The following is a 16,175-nucleotide window of genomic DNA, read 5'->3' as shown; positions in this document are numbered from 1 at the left end:
AACAGGGGAAGCTTAGATTTGATATAAGGAGGAAATTCTTTCCTGTTAGGGTGGTGAGGCACTGGAATGGTTTGCCCAAGGAAATTGTGAATGCTCCATCCCTGGCAATGTTCAAGGCCAGGCTGGACAGAGCCTTGGGTGACATGGTTTAGTGTGAGGTGTCCCTGCCCATGGCAGGGGGGATAGAACTAGATGATCTCAAGGTCCTTTCCAATCCAAACTATTCTATGATTCTATGATCCATGGTGAGATAGATTTCACGTTTTAGTGAAACTTAGTAGCAAGACACTGTAATTTGAAAGAAGGTACGTATGCATAATATACTAAGGATGTACTAACTTGTGTCAAGTTGGAGATTTCAAATTAAGAAAGCAAGCCAGTGAAGTTTCAGGGGAAAAAAATAACCTAGAGGGGCACATACCCTAAGACAGCTGAAATTTGACACAGGCAGTATGTGTCATTCTATTATTAGTGCTAACGAAGCGTGATGGGAGCAGGCAAAAAGCCCCAGTCAAGCACTGGTTTAGACTTTATGGTCAGACACACTACATGGCTACATAACACAGACAATTCAAGGAAAAAATCCTGCCACAGCAAAATGCAGAATTTTTTATTTTCACTATAATTGTTATTACCATCTCAGGCTTTACAAATTAAAGGTTTGGCTTTTAACGCAGTCAGGCAATTACAGGAAGAAATAGGCTTTTCCATAAATTTCATTGGGTTCTACTTTCATCTGCAGCCACCCAAGTATCTTCAAAAATCTTAAAGATCTACATCACATGTAGCTCCTTCATTGATGGATTTCTCATTTTCCAAACAACTTGTCACTTCTTGCACATGTCAATAAAAGGCCTGCCCTTTTCCTGTAAGACAAATAAACCATCAAATTACTTCCATTCTAAGAGGTCATTTAAATTAAGTTCTTGGGGGTCTGCTTATAACCCATTTCTACTCCACATACATTTAACAATTTTGTTTGGTTTTGGTTTTGTTCTTTTGTTATGTTTGGGTTTTCTGATTGATGCAAACAGCTCTACTTTCATTAATCATACAGACTTCACCTGAAATCTTTCTGGAAGACACAGTCAACACAGAGACTTCAAATGCTGAGCTATGTACAGGCAGACCTGATCCCCACATCTCAAAAAAAAAAACAGTGTCCTTCACTACAGATGCTACCCACAGCCTCCTAATGGCAACCACAGCATCTGTCTTGTACAAGTCTCTCTCGGAAGCTTTCTCCATCTGAAAATACAGGTTTCACTCAACAATGGGCATACACTCCAGCAGCAACTTCAAAAAATCAACTAGGGAAAAGTCCTGAGATGGGCAAGAACTACCTGAACAGTCAATTCAGTGGCAAACTGTTGACAACCACCTGCTCCTAAATTCAGGCTCACTGACACTGGGATTTCTAGCAAGGTTCTTTAACTGAGATCTTACAACCCTCTTGGAAATAATGGTAATTTTAAACTCTTCCTTGCCAATAAGAACACTGCTTAGTGAAAAGCAAGCAGTTATATCCATGCGGCCATACAAAATGTATCTTAAGACAGTTCACATCCAAATAGCTTAAATGTTTAATTCATGCTAATATGCTGCCAAATTCCCAAATTACTAAAAATTCAATATCTACACAAAATTCAACACTGGAATACAAGAGTGGCTGGTTTACCTTATATTAACAACAAAACATTTATTCCAGTCATTTCAGAAATGCAGACTATCACAAACCCAGTTTCTTCTGAAGTATGACTAGCAAGCTGATACTACTACCCTTATATACTAAAGAGAGCAGTATACTTGCAATACCTTTTTCAACACTCTCCAGGATCAAACAGCAAATTCTCCAGCTTTTGCTCTTTTAAAACCAGGATTTTTTTCCTTTAGCTTCCTACTTAACCATCCATACTTTGTGCTTAAGACACCAGAAATGATAGCTAAGTGATATACTTTATGTTATTTTAATTCAATATCCTGATTAATAAGGGTTTCTAATTTACCCATCCCCTTTTGCAGCTGAATAGAACCAGAAAACTCAGTTTTTTTTATATGTACGATAAACTAGCATATGCAGAGGGAAAACTTTTAAGAGGGGGCCTCACAGTCAGTTACTCTATTTCTAACAACACAACTATATATAACTGAATCCTACAAACATAGATCCCCCAGCCCCAAAACAATCTCTTAAAACACATGCAACCCATCTTGGCTTGCACCAGTTTTTACTATCCTTCTTTCCCTTTTCCGAAATTATTTGTAATTTTGCCATGTCATGAGCAATTTTAGAGTTCATTCATCCACTGATTACATTCTGCAGGGATTCTCCTTTACTTACGAACATAACCATGTGAAAATGTATATATTATTGAAATTTGCCCCCCTTGGAAACTCAAGTGACAAGAAGAGGGGAAAAGAAGTTGGGAAATTCATGAGTTGTAACTTCCCTATCTGCAGGCAGGCTTTCAAACAAGTAAAGCTTTCATCTTGAGGACATGTAAAAAGTTAGCTCAAGTAAGGCCAATTTCTGTCTTACATTAGTTTAACTTTTTTTCTCCCAAGGATCAGAAGTTTAAAACTCTCAAATTGTGGCCAACATAGCAGTCATCCGGACATACTTCTCCAGGATAGAAATCCTACTTCTAGAAGAACTACACCCTTATGGCCTCAAAGGCAGCCTAGTATTTAGCCTGATTTGATATAATGTTTATACCCAAGAATGTTTTCCCATACCTGATGTGTGGAATGCGAGGCATTAAATTTTTTTCTCTAAGCATACAAAGTCTTTGAGGATTACTTCCTCTTACAGGTTAAGGTGGCACTCCTGGATATCCTTCACATTCATCATTCATTTTTATTCATTTCTTCCCAATAACACAGATCAGGAATGTTAACACAAACTGCATTAAGCTCATCAGTGGACATTGATCATGGGCAACTTAAACACTGAAACCAGACTTTCACAAAGTCAGAAATATATCAAGATTGCTCTCTTTTATTTTCAGAAGACAGGTATGGAATTCACACAGACTACTAAAGCTATGTACTGTGATTTCATGGTAGAAAGCTTTTATATGATTCCATACTGATTTTAAATTTGGAATTTCTGGAAAACAATTAAAAAACCACCACTCTTCCTTTGTATGGCACTTGCCATGGTAAGATGCCAAATACTGATTGGGGAAATCATGTACAAAAGTAACAGAGCTGAACTGTACAATCTGTCTTTTGACAGTTCTATCAATTAGGCAGACAAATCAGAAGAAATATGTTTCCTATCAAATGGACTGTCAAAACCTCCATGACTGTTTTACAACTTCAGTTAATAAAAAAATGCACTTACTGGCTTTTCAAGTACAATAGGATGATCAGGAAGAAACTCTGGCTTCTTCTGAGAGAGAGAAACACTTGAAAGTTTCAGAAGGAAATCCCTGCTGTATTTGATCCTTCCTGTCAAAACACAAAATTACAACGTTCTACGTTGTTCAAGGCATTAGGGTTCGGAATTCAGAAAACTGATTTATTTCTTATACAAAGGTGGAAATGCTGCACATAGAATACAAAAATCAGTAGTAAAACCAACAGTAATTTAAGTCTGACCTTGTCTTCGGATAATTTGTAGGAAATTACAGAGAATTTCACTTTATCAAATTGACTTATTTGAAAACTTACGGCTTTCTTTTATTTTTTCCTTGTTTAAAAGCATATGATGAAGACGACTTCTATGAGGCCTTCAATATAGTCCCCCACAACACCCTTCTCTCTAAACTGAGAGATATTGATTTGATGCATTGTTTGGTGGATAAGGAATTGGTCGGATGGTCACATCCAGAAGGTAGTGGTCAATGTCTCAATGTCCAGATGCGTATCAGTGATGAGTGGTGTCCCTCAGGAGCCTGTACCAGGACCAGTACTGTTTAATATATTCATCAATGACACAGACAGTAGGATAGAGTGCATCCTCAACAGGTTTGCAGAGAACACTAAGCTCAAGTGGTGCAGCTGACATGCCTGAGGGATGTGGACAAGCTTAAAAATTAGGTCCGTGTGAACCTTGTGAGGTTTAACATGGCCAAGTGCAAGGTCCTGCACCTGGGGTGGGGCAAAACCCTGGTATCAATACAGGCTGGGGGATGAAGGGACTGAGAACAAGCCTGCCAAGGACTTGGGGTTACTGGTGGATGAAAAACTGGACATGAGACAGCAATATGCACCCATAGCCCAGAAAGCCAAACATATTCTGGGCTGCATTAAAGAAGCATGACCAGCAGGCCAAAGGAGGTGATTCTGCCCCTCTTCATTTGGAGGTACTGTGTCCAGCTCTGCAGCTGTCTGCACTGGAGCAGGAACATTCAAGGTCAGGCTGAACAGGGCCCTGAGCAACCTGATCTAGTTGAAATGTCCTGCTCATTGCAATGAGGTTAGATTTGATGACCTGTAAAGGTCCCTTCCAACTCAAAAGTATTGTATGATTCTGAAAGAAAGCAAGGAAGTGATTGAGATAGGAGTTACAAGCACTTATGAACTGCAGAGATAGGTAACTAAACAGATATGAAATGGAAATTCTTATCTAGAATTTAAGGTACAACTGGAGATAAAAATGGAGTTCCAATGGAAATCTTACAATGCAATGGAAGTATTTGTAGACAGCAGCTGAACAACAGGACCTTTGAAGTTGTGGTACAACTTTCCTTAAGGAAAGAATAACGACAATCTACAAACAAACAAAAGGCCTTTGTAAAGAAGTGTTGAAAAAGGTTAAAAATTATGGACAAATGGGGAGTAGTCTCAACAAGGCATCACAGGTCACTCAACCACTAAAAAAGACCCAGTGTGATGACTTATACATGAGACTAGGATCTGATGGGAAGTCACTGAAGATCTTGCAAAACACAAGTCTCAACAAACCACAAGAAGAATCAGTAAAAGATCAGAAACAGATAGAAAGCCTGACAAGCCTGGCACCAAACTAGGCCCGAGGAACAGTACTGTATTTACTAAGACCAAGAATAGAAAAAACAAACCTGAGCCTAAGAGGGGTTACATGAAGACTTAACTTTCAAATTAATCACACGACAGTGTAAAATTACTGTTCAAGAACCTGGGTGATGGCAACCTCAGACTGAAGAAAAATAGGAAAGACTCAAAAAAAATTAACAGAATTATTTCAATTCTTTAGTACTAAGACCAAACCAAGTCTTCAGAGATTACTTAAGGATTGGAGATTGCAGATGGAGACTTGAGATGCCTGATATGGAAGATATGAACAGAAGAAACTGTCCCAATGACACTGTCACAGCTCCTGTGACATATTTAAGAATGAAGAACTAGGCAGGAAGCAGTGAAGAGGAGGACTGTGAGGATACATTTGGGATCTGGGATTATTTCTTAATAAAAAAAGAGTAAAAGGTTGGCTTGTTTAAACTACCAAACATTGACAAGAACACTGTTATGTTTTATGAGTACTGAGTGATAAGCAGTACAAAAAGAAAAGCATAAGAACCAATATTTAAGGACAGTGTTGACAGAAGAACAAACTGTCTAGAACTAATCATAAAATGATTTCTAACCATCAGAAAATTAATATTTCAGAAGCACTGTAGTAAGAGTAGGAAAACAAAGCCAAACTGCTAAATTCTTTAATTGGTTCCATGCAATAATCTGCATGCCATGATTGAGCCCTGCAACAGGCTAATGGACGCAACTCAAATCTGTACTACTCTACACAGAAGCACTTTACATAAAAACAGGATTTTGTGTGAAGATTTTCTTTTTATGCTTGGGTGTTTTTATTTGTTTTTGTGGTCCCCCAAAGAAACCCCAAAACAACAAAACAAAATGAAGGAAAAAAGACAGGCACACCCTTAAAAGTGAGCAAATCTACTAGTGGAGGTTTCTCACCTCAGCTGTGGCTAATTTGTACACTTTCTCTAGAGTGTTATATGAAAAACAGAAACGTTTCACGTAGCTCCCAAACTGTGATACAGAAGAAAGCCAAACTCTCTAAGCACCAGTTAATCAGAAAAAATAATATTCATCCTATCCCACATTACTTTGAAGTTCAGTTGTCTTCTATCCAGAATATAACTCTGACACAGATCTTTATGCAGTATTTTACCTTTTTTTGCTTCTGATTCATGCTGGTTTGGTTGACAGGGCATCATAGTTTGAGTTAAAATCTTCACTTCAGTCATTTCAGATAACTAAAATAAGGAGGAAAGAATTAAACATTTTTTGGTATATTTCACAGCATTAAGTTATGAAGTTTGTTTACATTAAGCACATTAAAACACAGATATATGTTTCTGGGTTTCTTAGTAAAAAATAATAATTGCGGCACAGTTTAATTCGTACCTGTAGAATGTTACTCTTGATTACATAAAGGAATAGTTCAACTACCTACAAAACAGTATAGGTAACCACATTTGAGACAGCAATCTTTTAGACAGAATCTCACAGTGCTATTTTTAGTTTTTTAAAATAACACAATTATCTCCTTTTCTCTGAATTCACCCAGAACACAGCCAGAAGCTGCTATACTTGGGAATAATAAAAGCAGGAAGGACTTTACTTAAGAGAGAGATTAGGATTCCCTCATGATAAAAAAGGTTTCATAAGCATGAATACCTAACAACTGTAGTATAACACTTGAGTTCTTTCCAGCTGCCAAAACCTTGAACTGTTTTGGAATGTAGGAAAGCTGTTTACTCTCAACAGTTTGACTCAGCTCTCAAAATGTCTCCACAGGTTTGGCTGAGGAATTGTAATTTCATTTGTAGATAGATATAGAATCACAGAATCACAGAATACTTGGGGTTGGAAAGGACCTTAAGATCATCTAGTTCCAACCCCATGCCATGGGCAGGACACCTCGCACTAAACCATGTCACCCAAGACTACATCCAGCTTCGCCTTGAACACTGCCAGGGATGGAGCGTTCACAACTTCATTGGGCAACCCATTCTAGTGCCTCATTTGGGAGGGGACAGGGGGAAATGGCGGGGGAGAGTAGAAAGAACTGAAAATTTGGGGAAGCAGCTCCAAAAGCAGAAGAGGTCCTACTATCTGGACAGAAATAGCAGTTAATACCATAAATGTATCACCAGTTTGCATGGTGTGCTAAGAGGAGAAATCATGAAATGGCAAAATATTTCTAGTATATTATCCACCCTGCCCTCACTTTTGTGGTTTAAATTGTTATCTTTTCCTGACTTGTCTAAAACTGGAAAAAAAAAAAAAAAAAAAAAACTGAAAAAATCTAGGGATTTTGGAGAATGAACTTAACAGAGAACCATACTGCTAATTCTAACTGCTTTGTGATGTTCGATTAGTCATTGGAAGTCTTAGCTATTTAAAGGCTCTTTCCAAGTACAAACAAGGATTTAACATACTCTTAAATCCACAAAAAAATACATACTTGATAAAGCAGAATGTACAGCAATGTGCCAGTGTCAACACAGCATTTTTACATTTCTTCCTGCACCATATCATCCTGCCAATTACTTTATAATATCAAGAGTTCCATTATGTTCAGTTTTCAGTCCAACACTTAGCATTTGAGCATCACCACTCATAACAGGTCTCTTACACACATTCCTATCTGAAATCTATTACACACTTTCCTATCAGAAATCTATCTACAAAGAATGGAATCCATTTATAAAGAATAACCCAATAGCAGGGCACATATTTCTAAAGCTCAACATCATTTCAGAGTGTGACCAGCAGGTCGAAGGAGGTGATCCTGCCCCTTTATTCTGCTCTCATGAGACCTCACTTGGAGTACTGTGTACAGTTCTGGTGTCCTCAACATAAAAAGGACATGGAACTGTTGGAACAAGTCCAGAGGAGGGCCACGAGGATGATCAGGGGACTGGAGCACCTCCCATATGAAGATAGGCAGAGAAAGTTGGGGCTGTTCAGCCTGAAGAAAAGAAGGCTGCGTGGAGACCTCATAGCAGCCTTCCAGTATCTGAAGGGGGCCTATAGGGATGCTGGGGATGGACTCTTCATTAGGGATTGTAGTGACAGGACAAGGGGTAATGAGTTAAAATTTAAACAGGGGAAGTTTACACTGGATATAAGGAGGAAATTCTTTCCTGTTAGGGTGGTGAGGCACTGGAACAGGTTGCCCAGGGAGGTTGTGAATGCTCCATCCCTGGCAGTGTTCAAGGCCAGGTTGTACGAGGCCTTGGGTAATATGGTTTAGAGCGAGGTGTCCCTGCCCATGGCAGGGGGGTTGGAACTTGATGATCTTAAGGTCCTTTCCAACACTAACTATTCTATGATTCTATGATTTTTAAATGGTAGATAAGAAGTAGTAATTTAAAGCTGATACTGACTGATGGGAGACTTTTCAAGCATCTCTCCCTACCTCAAATAGATCTGAGGTAATGGACTTAACACTCTCCAGATCTGAAAACTCCTTGCACACCATGAAGTAATAAAACTTATTCTTTGCTTTAAATTATCCAGTTAGGGCACAGCGAGCATTCAGGCTTCACTTTCATTCTGAACACCAGTTTGGCAGAAATACCCTAGAATCAAAGTTAACATCTTACATACAAGCACTGTCACCGTGCTTATTATTAACAGTAGCTCTTCTCCACTTCCTCTAAGGCTCAAGACTAAAAGTTTCAGACTCAGTAGTTTTAATTCTATAATTCATTGTTCTTTGTACTGAGCTGAATCTAACACTAAACAGCACTCCTGATGTTCCATAATGATAATCCTTTTCTTCCTGGCAGAAGTCTAAGCAGCTTTAAGTGTGCATACTAAATATACCACAGTAAAGCAGTTTGGAGAATTCAGTTGCCGGATTCTTCTTCAGTTCTTTCACTGCTTTAAGAACCTGGTTTGTCAAGAGTTGGCATTTCTTTTGTTTCTAAAGCCTCCTTTGCTTTTTAAACATCTGTAAATTCACGGCAAATATAATCTGCTTTACTTTTTAAAATCTTCATCATTCACCATACTTCCCAGAAAGTAACCTGTATTTCCTGTATTAACCTAAATTAACTTAAAATTATTCCTTTTTTAACAGATCGTCACTACATAAGACTGTGACTGGTATAGAAAGTTGTAACAAGCTGGTTTTCCTTTAGCCCTACTAAGTGTTATAGCAAAACTTGTTTTTCACTTTACAGTGTGTTTAGTGTTGTGCTTGTTTATCTTTTGTAAAAGGTACTATATTGGAGGAGGAGGAACGAAAGAGGATGAGGATAATTAAAGTTTTATGCTTGTAAGATACAAAGCACTATTACCGTCTTGCAGAAAGGCAGTAAGATTTAAAGTATGTGAAATACAATTACAATTTTGAAGAACAAGTTCTTGAAGTGAAATATATATATATTTTCATACATATATTATTCTAGGAAGGGGGACATTTCACCATATCAGGAGCCAGAGTAAATGGGTAACAACGTACAGCTTTTTCAGATCATCACTGATGCTTTTTGAAACTTAATATTCAGAAAGATTAAAAAATATAAAAATTCTAATGTTATCCTTTACACATAATAAACAAAGACCGTATATGAGTTCTTTAAGTTTTAAACAGCTGTCTTAAATTCAATGAAGACTAAAGAAACGCCACAGAGATTTTTGTAAGACTCTATCTGAATAAGCAATTCACAGAACGCATTTTTCAGGAACTAGTGTATGCAAATATCAGGGAAGGGCATTCATGAAACTCATACTTCTTTTTAACACTTCTGACACTGCTCGTTTATAACATCAAGGACACTCCTAGCTCAAAATAGTTTACTTTACATTTGATAACATAAGGGAACAGCTGACCTCCAATTCATAACAGTTTAGAACACATTCCATCAACTTTGTAATCTACTATTTACTCAGTACTCACCCAGTCAACTTTACTCTGCAAACATACTTCAGTGTTGCCAGGTAATTTAGTCTGGAAGTTTAACACAATGGCTGATTCTGGAAAAGACACAGAAAACATAAAAAAAAAAACAAACAAAAAACAACAAAACATTTAAATATACTCCACATTTTTATTTTGTAATAACTGACACAAGAACATTGCTGAAATCCAACTGCAAAGAGATTATATGGGCATGTAGTCAAAACCTGAAATTTTAAATCACCATAGGACCATTTTTCCATTTCTTTCATGAAGTTCAAAGAAAGTAAAAATTTCTCATGTTAACATCAGCACTGCTGTTACTTTCTCTGTCCACCAAAGTATTTCTAATTTAACAATAATAGTAGCTGCTAATACTTCAATATCTAGATAGCATACACAGGTTTAAAACCAAACCCACACCGGACATAAATACTGCATGATTTTTTTCTAAGGCTTTTGTTTGTTTTAAACTTGCATGAAGGCTAGACAAGAACAGTACAGTGCAGTATAGCGTGCTTGCAATAAAACCTAAACAATAATCTGTGTTACATTATACATGTTTTATGTTTTCAAAGCAGGAGTCAACTAACCCAAGAAATCCAGATTTAATAGAGAAGCCTGATCCAGCTTTCTGAAACTAGAATTTCTGATGCCAAGCTAGAACAACACCAAAGAGTTCTGCATAAACCTAATCTAGTTTTAATTCAGACTTTATCGCAGAGATGATGCAGTAAACTCAACACAAAGCAAGACATTTACGCATGACTGCAGTTTGAACAAAGTCATTAAAAAAAAAATACCCAAGTCACCTTACATGCCCTTGTTATCTCCTTAAAAGCAACTGCAGCTTTGCCAAAGTAAACTGTATCATATCTATGCTACTCACCTTGTTTAGAAGACAGATAATGCACAGGTCGTGCTGGCTGAAGGGATTTACCAATAAACTTTTTAGTTTCCTTTAACATTTTTTAGCACAACACTTGTAAAAAACCACCAGAAGTCAATACAAAGCATTCAGTTCCACATGGGGCTGCTAAGGAAGAACATCAGTCTATCTACTACTCATTAATTGCATTTTACAAGAGGATATACTATATTTTAGTATCTAGACAGGAAAAAGAAGTAAGGCCTAACAGAGAAATTTTATTACATGACAGAATATACTGGACAGAATTTGCATAAGGACAGAATCAGTCATACCTCTCATTTTTCCTTCCAACTGAGCTACCCTAGCTTCTTTTTTTAAAATTTTTTTTCTATATGCTTGTCTGTACACTTGAGAAAGGAGATGGGGACACATGATGGAAATTAAGGTGTTTTCTAACAATCTAATTAACTGGGTTAATTAACACTAGTGTACCCTGTACAGTCTACTGGCTGTAAGACTTCCATATATATCTACATAAAACTTGCATAACTGGCTTTTAATATCTACTTTAGTTAAATTAATAGTTTTGCAACTTCCCACTCAGTTTAGCTGCTTATAGAAGCACCAAAAACTGCTAAGGTGTGCTGGGCTGACAGATCTCCCACTATGTAAACCATTGGTCATAAAATCTTAACTTGTAATATCTATACCTTAATTTTAATCCTACCCCCCTCCAATCTTCTTCGTCAACTGGGAGATTTCATCGTTTGAAGGAACTTCAACTTCTTTTAGAGAAAAAGAATAGCATAAACAACTAACACAATAATGAATGGTACTGAAATTGTGTTTTCTCTAAGAGACTTTACAGGACAAGGGAATAATTGTTATAACAAAAAAAATTCAAACTAAACAATCATGACTTCAAGAGTTAAAGATATAGAGATTATTAGCCAGTTCCAGTATGGAACAGGAGAGAAGTTAGGCTATTTAAAATATGATCCAGTATCACTCCCTACATTAACTAATCTTTGCATTAGGTGTGGGGGGAGCAGGGGGAAATCACCTGAAGATTTACTAAATTAAAATCTTTTGAAGTTGAACACTTAACTTTTAATATATTCAAGTAACAACTTTCCAATATAGCTGGTTTCAACCTATTCAGGTCTAGAAACCAACTGTTAAATCTTTACTGTCTGAATTACAGCAGTTGAGAAAAAATCAGGAAAAAAAATTCTGGTTTGATTCCCCAGGTGTGCTACGTTCTCACCTTAAAAATGAAAAATTCAAAGCTGTAGTCAAAAGCAACAATCAAAATTCCTGCAGGTGAATGAACTGAAACTACTGACATGAAAGATTTCATGTTATCCAGATTAGGAATGTTTGTTTAAATCATATTTATTCAAGATACTAAATTTCCATATAAAGCAATGCAGTAATATTTGCACTGAAGGATTAAAAACATCAAGTTTTCCTCCATGCCCTGACTGCAACTGATATGTACCCTTTTTAAAAACTGGAGAAACTGTTTAAGAGGCTGACTGGCTAGCTTCTAGAAGATAGCACACCTCTATTTTTAGTGTCCTCCTTATTATAAAAACAAGATCACTTATGGTGAAAGCAAAATGGTGCATTTTGCCCCTTTACCCCACTCCCAAATTTCTATGAGGAGGATTTCTAAGAAACCCCATACTCCAAAACCAAGGAATATAGAACAGAGTATGAGAGAGAGTGAATTTTGGGCAGAGGGAAAATAAAAAAACAGCTCTATTTCCTTCTTTAAGCACAAGAGGCTAGAAAAGATCTCATATCACCTAGGCCAACCTTCTTGAATAGTGCTCTATCCAGTATCAAGAAAAGTGGAGAAGAATTAGTTTTAATAGCTGAGAAATAAACTGCTTCTGTAAGAGACTACTATTTCAGAGGTGCCTTCTGCACCCCAAGACCTCCCCCTTACAAAGGCCATACTCAGGAGTTGCTCCAACTGGAGACCTGCCCACTGAGAGGAAGCTCCATGCATTAGCAAACAGGCCTAGCAGGGTTTCTGCATGGCCTTTTAGTTTTGAGCATCTGTACAAACTGGACATTCACAGTAGACAGCTGATGAGGGCCATCAGAAATGTTCCTTGGAACACTCTTTTCTGAACATATGAATGAGAACTAACACAATTCTTGTGAACCCCCCCCCCCCCCTCAGCGCCCAGCAAGCCCACGAGTAACCAAAACCTGACGATCTCCCCTCGCCCAAAGAAGCACAGCGCTGTTCCACCCAGAGCCCTCACCGTAACTACCACCGTTCCCCACCAGCCGGACAGAAGCCGCCACCCTCCCGCGCAGCGGTGCTTACGGGCAAGCGGCGGCGTTACCTGGCGGGTCACCTCACCGCTTGTTAGCCCCTCACGCCCCCGAGGGCTGCCCCAACCCACCTCAGGCCGACCCCTAGCCCATCACTGGCCTTCTCCCCAGCTCTGTCCGACCCCTAGCCCACCTCTGGCCGCCTCCCCAGCTCTGTCCGACCCCTAGCCCACCTCTGGCCACCTCCCCAGCTCTCCTCTGTCCAATCCTTAGCCCACCTCTGGCTGCCTCCCCAGCCGCAAGCAGCGACAGCTCTCCTCTGTCCGACCCTTAGCCCACCTCTGGCCGCCTCCCCAGCTCTCCTCTGTCCGATCCTTAGCCCACCTCTGGCTGCCCCCCCAGCCGCAAGCAGCTACCACAGCGGGGGCCCACGAGGGGTGAGGCGCTTGAGGCCGTTTAACTGACGCGATGGGGGGGGCGGTGGGGGCGCGTGTAGCCGAGAGGCGACGTTGGGCGCCCCTTTGTGTGGCTGCCGTGGCTGCTTGCCGCTACCCCCTGTGTTACGGAGCGAGGGCGGGCAGACTTGAAGTGTGCCTTTCGGGTCGCCAAGGGTTTTGTCGGCCTTGCCAAGGTGCAAGAAAGGCGTTGTCGCTAGCTCCCTCTTGTGTCAGGACAGAGAGGGACTGGAAATTGTGTCCGTAGATCTACTTCGTCCCACAACGCGTAGTCGTGGAATCATAGAATGTTTGGATTGGAAACGACCCCCCCTCCTGCCATGTCCCCTGCAGGGACACTTCCCACTAGACCAGGTTGATCAAAGCCCTGTCCGACCTGGCCGTGAACACTGCCAGGGAATGAAAATTCAGAGAAAATAAGTGACTTCTGAACACAACTGCAAGGTCTCCACAACGAAATTCATCCAGAAAGAAAAGTAAAATCCACAGGCCTGGGAAAGCAGTCAGACGGAGTTGTGAACCAGAAAACGGCACTTGCCAGCCTGCCTGTATCACACTCACCCGTTGCACATGTATGAGGGACCACAGAACAGCCACTGGCTTTTGATTTACGTAAATGATGGCATCCTGCATGTTTTGGAAATGAAAATGTATTTTTTTCTTACAACATGTAACCAACAGTAACAGCGGAAATGCCATGGTAACTCACAAGGGGGGAGGCTAAAATTCCCTGATGTTAATTTATTAGATTCCAAATGATCATCTTATTTACATTACTTAAGTACACATTGCGGAAAAGTCCTTACATTTTTTTGTTCTGTTTTTTTGGTTGGTTCTGTTTTCTGGTATTTCATAGCACCCACTACCTCTGACTCCAGAGGTTCAGAGTAGGTAGTTAACATCAAGTATGGAACAATTATATAAATAGTAAGTACTTAAATAACAGGTATTTAATTATTAATATCCAGTGGTAAGATTTACAGTCCTGGTTTGTTATATATAAAGATATTTTTTTTGTTCTAACACCAAGCATCTTGGTTTGTCTTTGTTGCAAGCTCTGATTTTTATTTTTCTCAAGTGTGCAGAGTTAAATACTGTCCCTGAAATAAAGGCTATCATACGTAGAAGTCATGCTTCTGTAGTCTTCTCTCATAACACATCATCTTCCAGTTAATTTCCTGAATTGTCCATGCATGGTGCACCATCACATTCTTTTTGCAAACACTGATGCAGTATATCTGCATGCTTGCAAACCCACTTGCTGCCATTTAAATCTGGTTTGAAGTAATTTCTCCCAAGTTAATTCATTTATACTCAGAAATGTGTATTGTTTCTTCTGACCCATTATTTATATCCACAGGACTGTCATGTAAAAGTTACTCCCCATTCATGGTTACCTATTTATGTTATTTGTGTTAACCATTTCTCTACATCAGAATAATTACCAATTAATAATATGTAAGTGCATATAATTGTCTGTTGCTGCTGCAGAACACTTACTGGTGGGAAAGTCAGTGGAGCAGCCAGGACAAAGATAGGTTTTTTCATGGGGCTGTTGTGTTTTTTGAAAGAAGAGTGTCAGGTGCTACAGACCAGATTTCCACGTGATCAACACAACTTTTTTGTGGTTGACATATCAAAATGGTATCACATAGAGTAATGTATCCTTCCAGTATTTTTGCAGATTTAAATATGCTAACGATGAAATAAATAGTAAAAAAACTCACTTGTGTATTTCACAAGGGCTGTAGACTAGGCTCTTGATTTTAACATATAAAGGAAGGAGAAGGAGCAGGAGCAGAAATAAGGCAAAAGGGAAGACATGGAGTGTGCCTGATATTTTGAAAGCTTGTTGCTCCTGGACCTGCTGGGAAGCTGGGAATATTAGGGCTGATAATGGCTAGGTTTTGAGTTGCTGACCATCCCAGCAGGAGTAGTTAACACCTCACACGCTGCTGCCCGGGAGTTGGCAATACCAGCAGTAGCAGTGAGGCCAGCTTTCCAGCAGTCTGGCATAGGCAGAGAGAGCACTGGACCACAGCCATTTCGTAGATCCCAGCAACCTGCCGTCTTGAGCAACTTGGTCTCTGCCTAGAAAGACTCCTGCTTCTGACACTGGGAAGTGAAAACATACGCTAATGTTTCTTCTGCTTTATCAGTTGTCTCTCAGTTTGCCTGGTGCTTGTAATTAACCTACTGGAAATTTCTACTTCATTTGGTATTGTTTATGTTCTTATATTACATGATGATAATCTAGTGTTCTCTCAAGTACCTGATATATACAATATTTAATGTAAAGAGCTAATGACAGGCCTAACCAAGAAAGATTTATTACATATAACAAAATATAATTATTAAAAGTTTTATTGCTGTGTGAACAAAATGCCTATATGTAGGGGAAAAACACTGCAAAACCAACTGCTTGATGAACCGAAGAGATTATTTCCTCTGTTTAACCATGATGCTTCTGCTCCTAAAGGCTACAGATTGCAGAAAGCCACACAATCACATTCCTTTTTTTTTAGATGGGATTTAGGAAAGCATAGAACATTTAAAAAAACAGTATCAATATTGCACGTATAAAAATGAGCAGTTGCACATCTAAATGAGCATGTAATTGTAATTGCACATGATTTTAGTTTTGTAGTGGATGGCACTTAATAGGAAAGTAATGGCTTTGTGCTGAAATGAA

The 16,175-nt window shown here is 39.0% G+C and overlaps 1 protein-coding gene across 1 annotated transcript; it reads right to left on the bottom strand.

Annotated features, from left to right (window-relative positions):
* Positions 1-583: 583 nt before the first annotated feature.
* Positions 584-11,372, bottom strand: CUNH8orf88 (chromosome unknown C8orf88 homolog). Its single transcript, XM_061346789.1, has 5 exons — positions 10,755-11,372; positions 9,866-9,942; positions 6,122-6,206; positions 3,347-3,453; positions 584-866 (listed from the first exon to the last, which is right to left on the bottom strand). The coding sequence occupies exons 1-5, from the start codon at positions 10,831-10,833 to the stop codon at positions 828-830; spliced, it is 387 nt and encodes a 128-aa protein (XP_061202773.1). The 5' UTR covers positions 10,834-11,372; the 3' UTR covers positions 584-827.
* Positions 11,373-16,175: the final 4,803 nt, after the last annotated feature.

This window comes from Neopsephotus bourkii, unplaced genomic scaffold (assembly GCF_033783945.1).
Source record: "Neopsephotus bourkii isolate Nb327-2 ecotype Australia unplaced genomic scaffold, CSIRO-AGI_Nbou_v1 NB_275, whole genome shotgun sequence".
NCBI classification, from domain to species: Eukaryota; Metazoa; Chordata; class Aves; order Psittaciformes; family Psittacidae; genus Neopsephotus; species Neopsephotus bourkii.
This window is presented reverse-complemented; position numbering and strand designations above follow the sequence as displayed.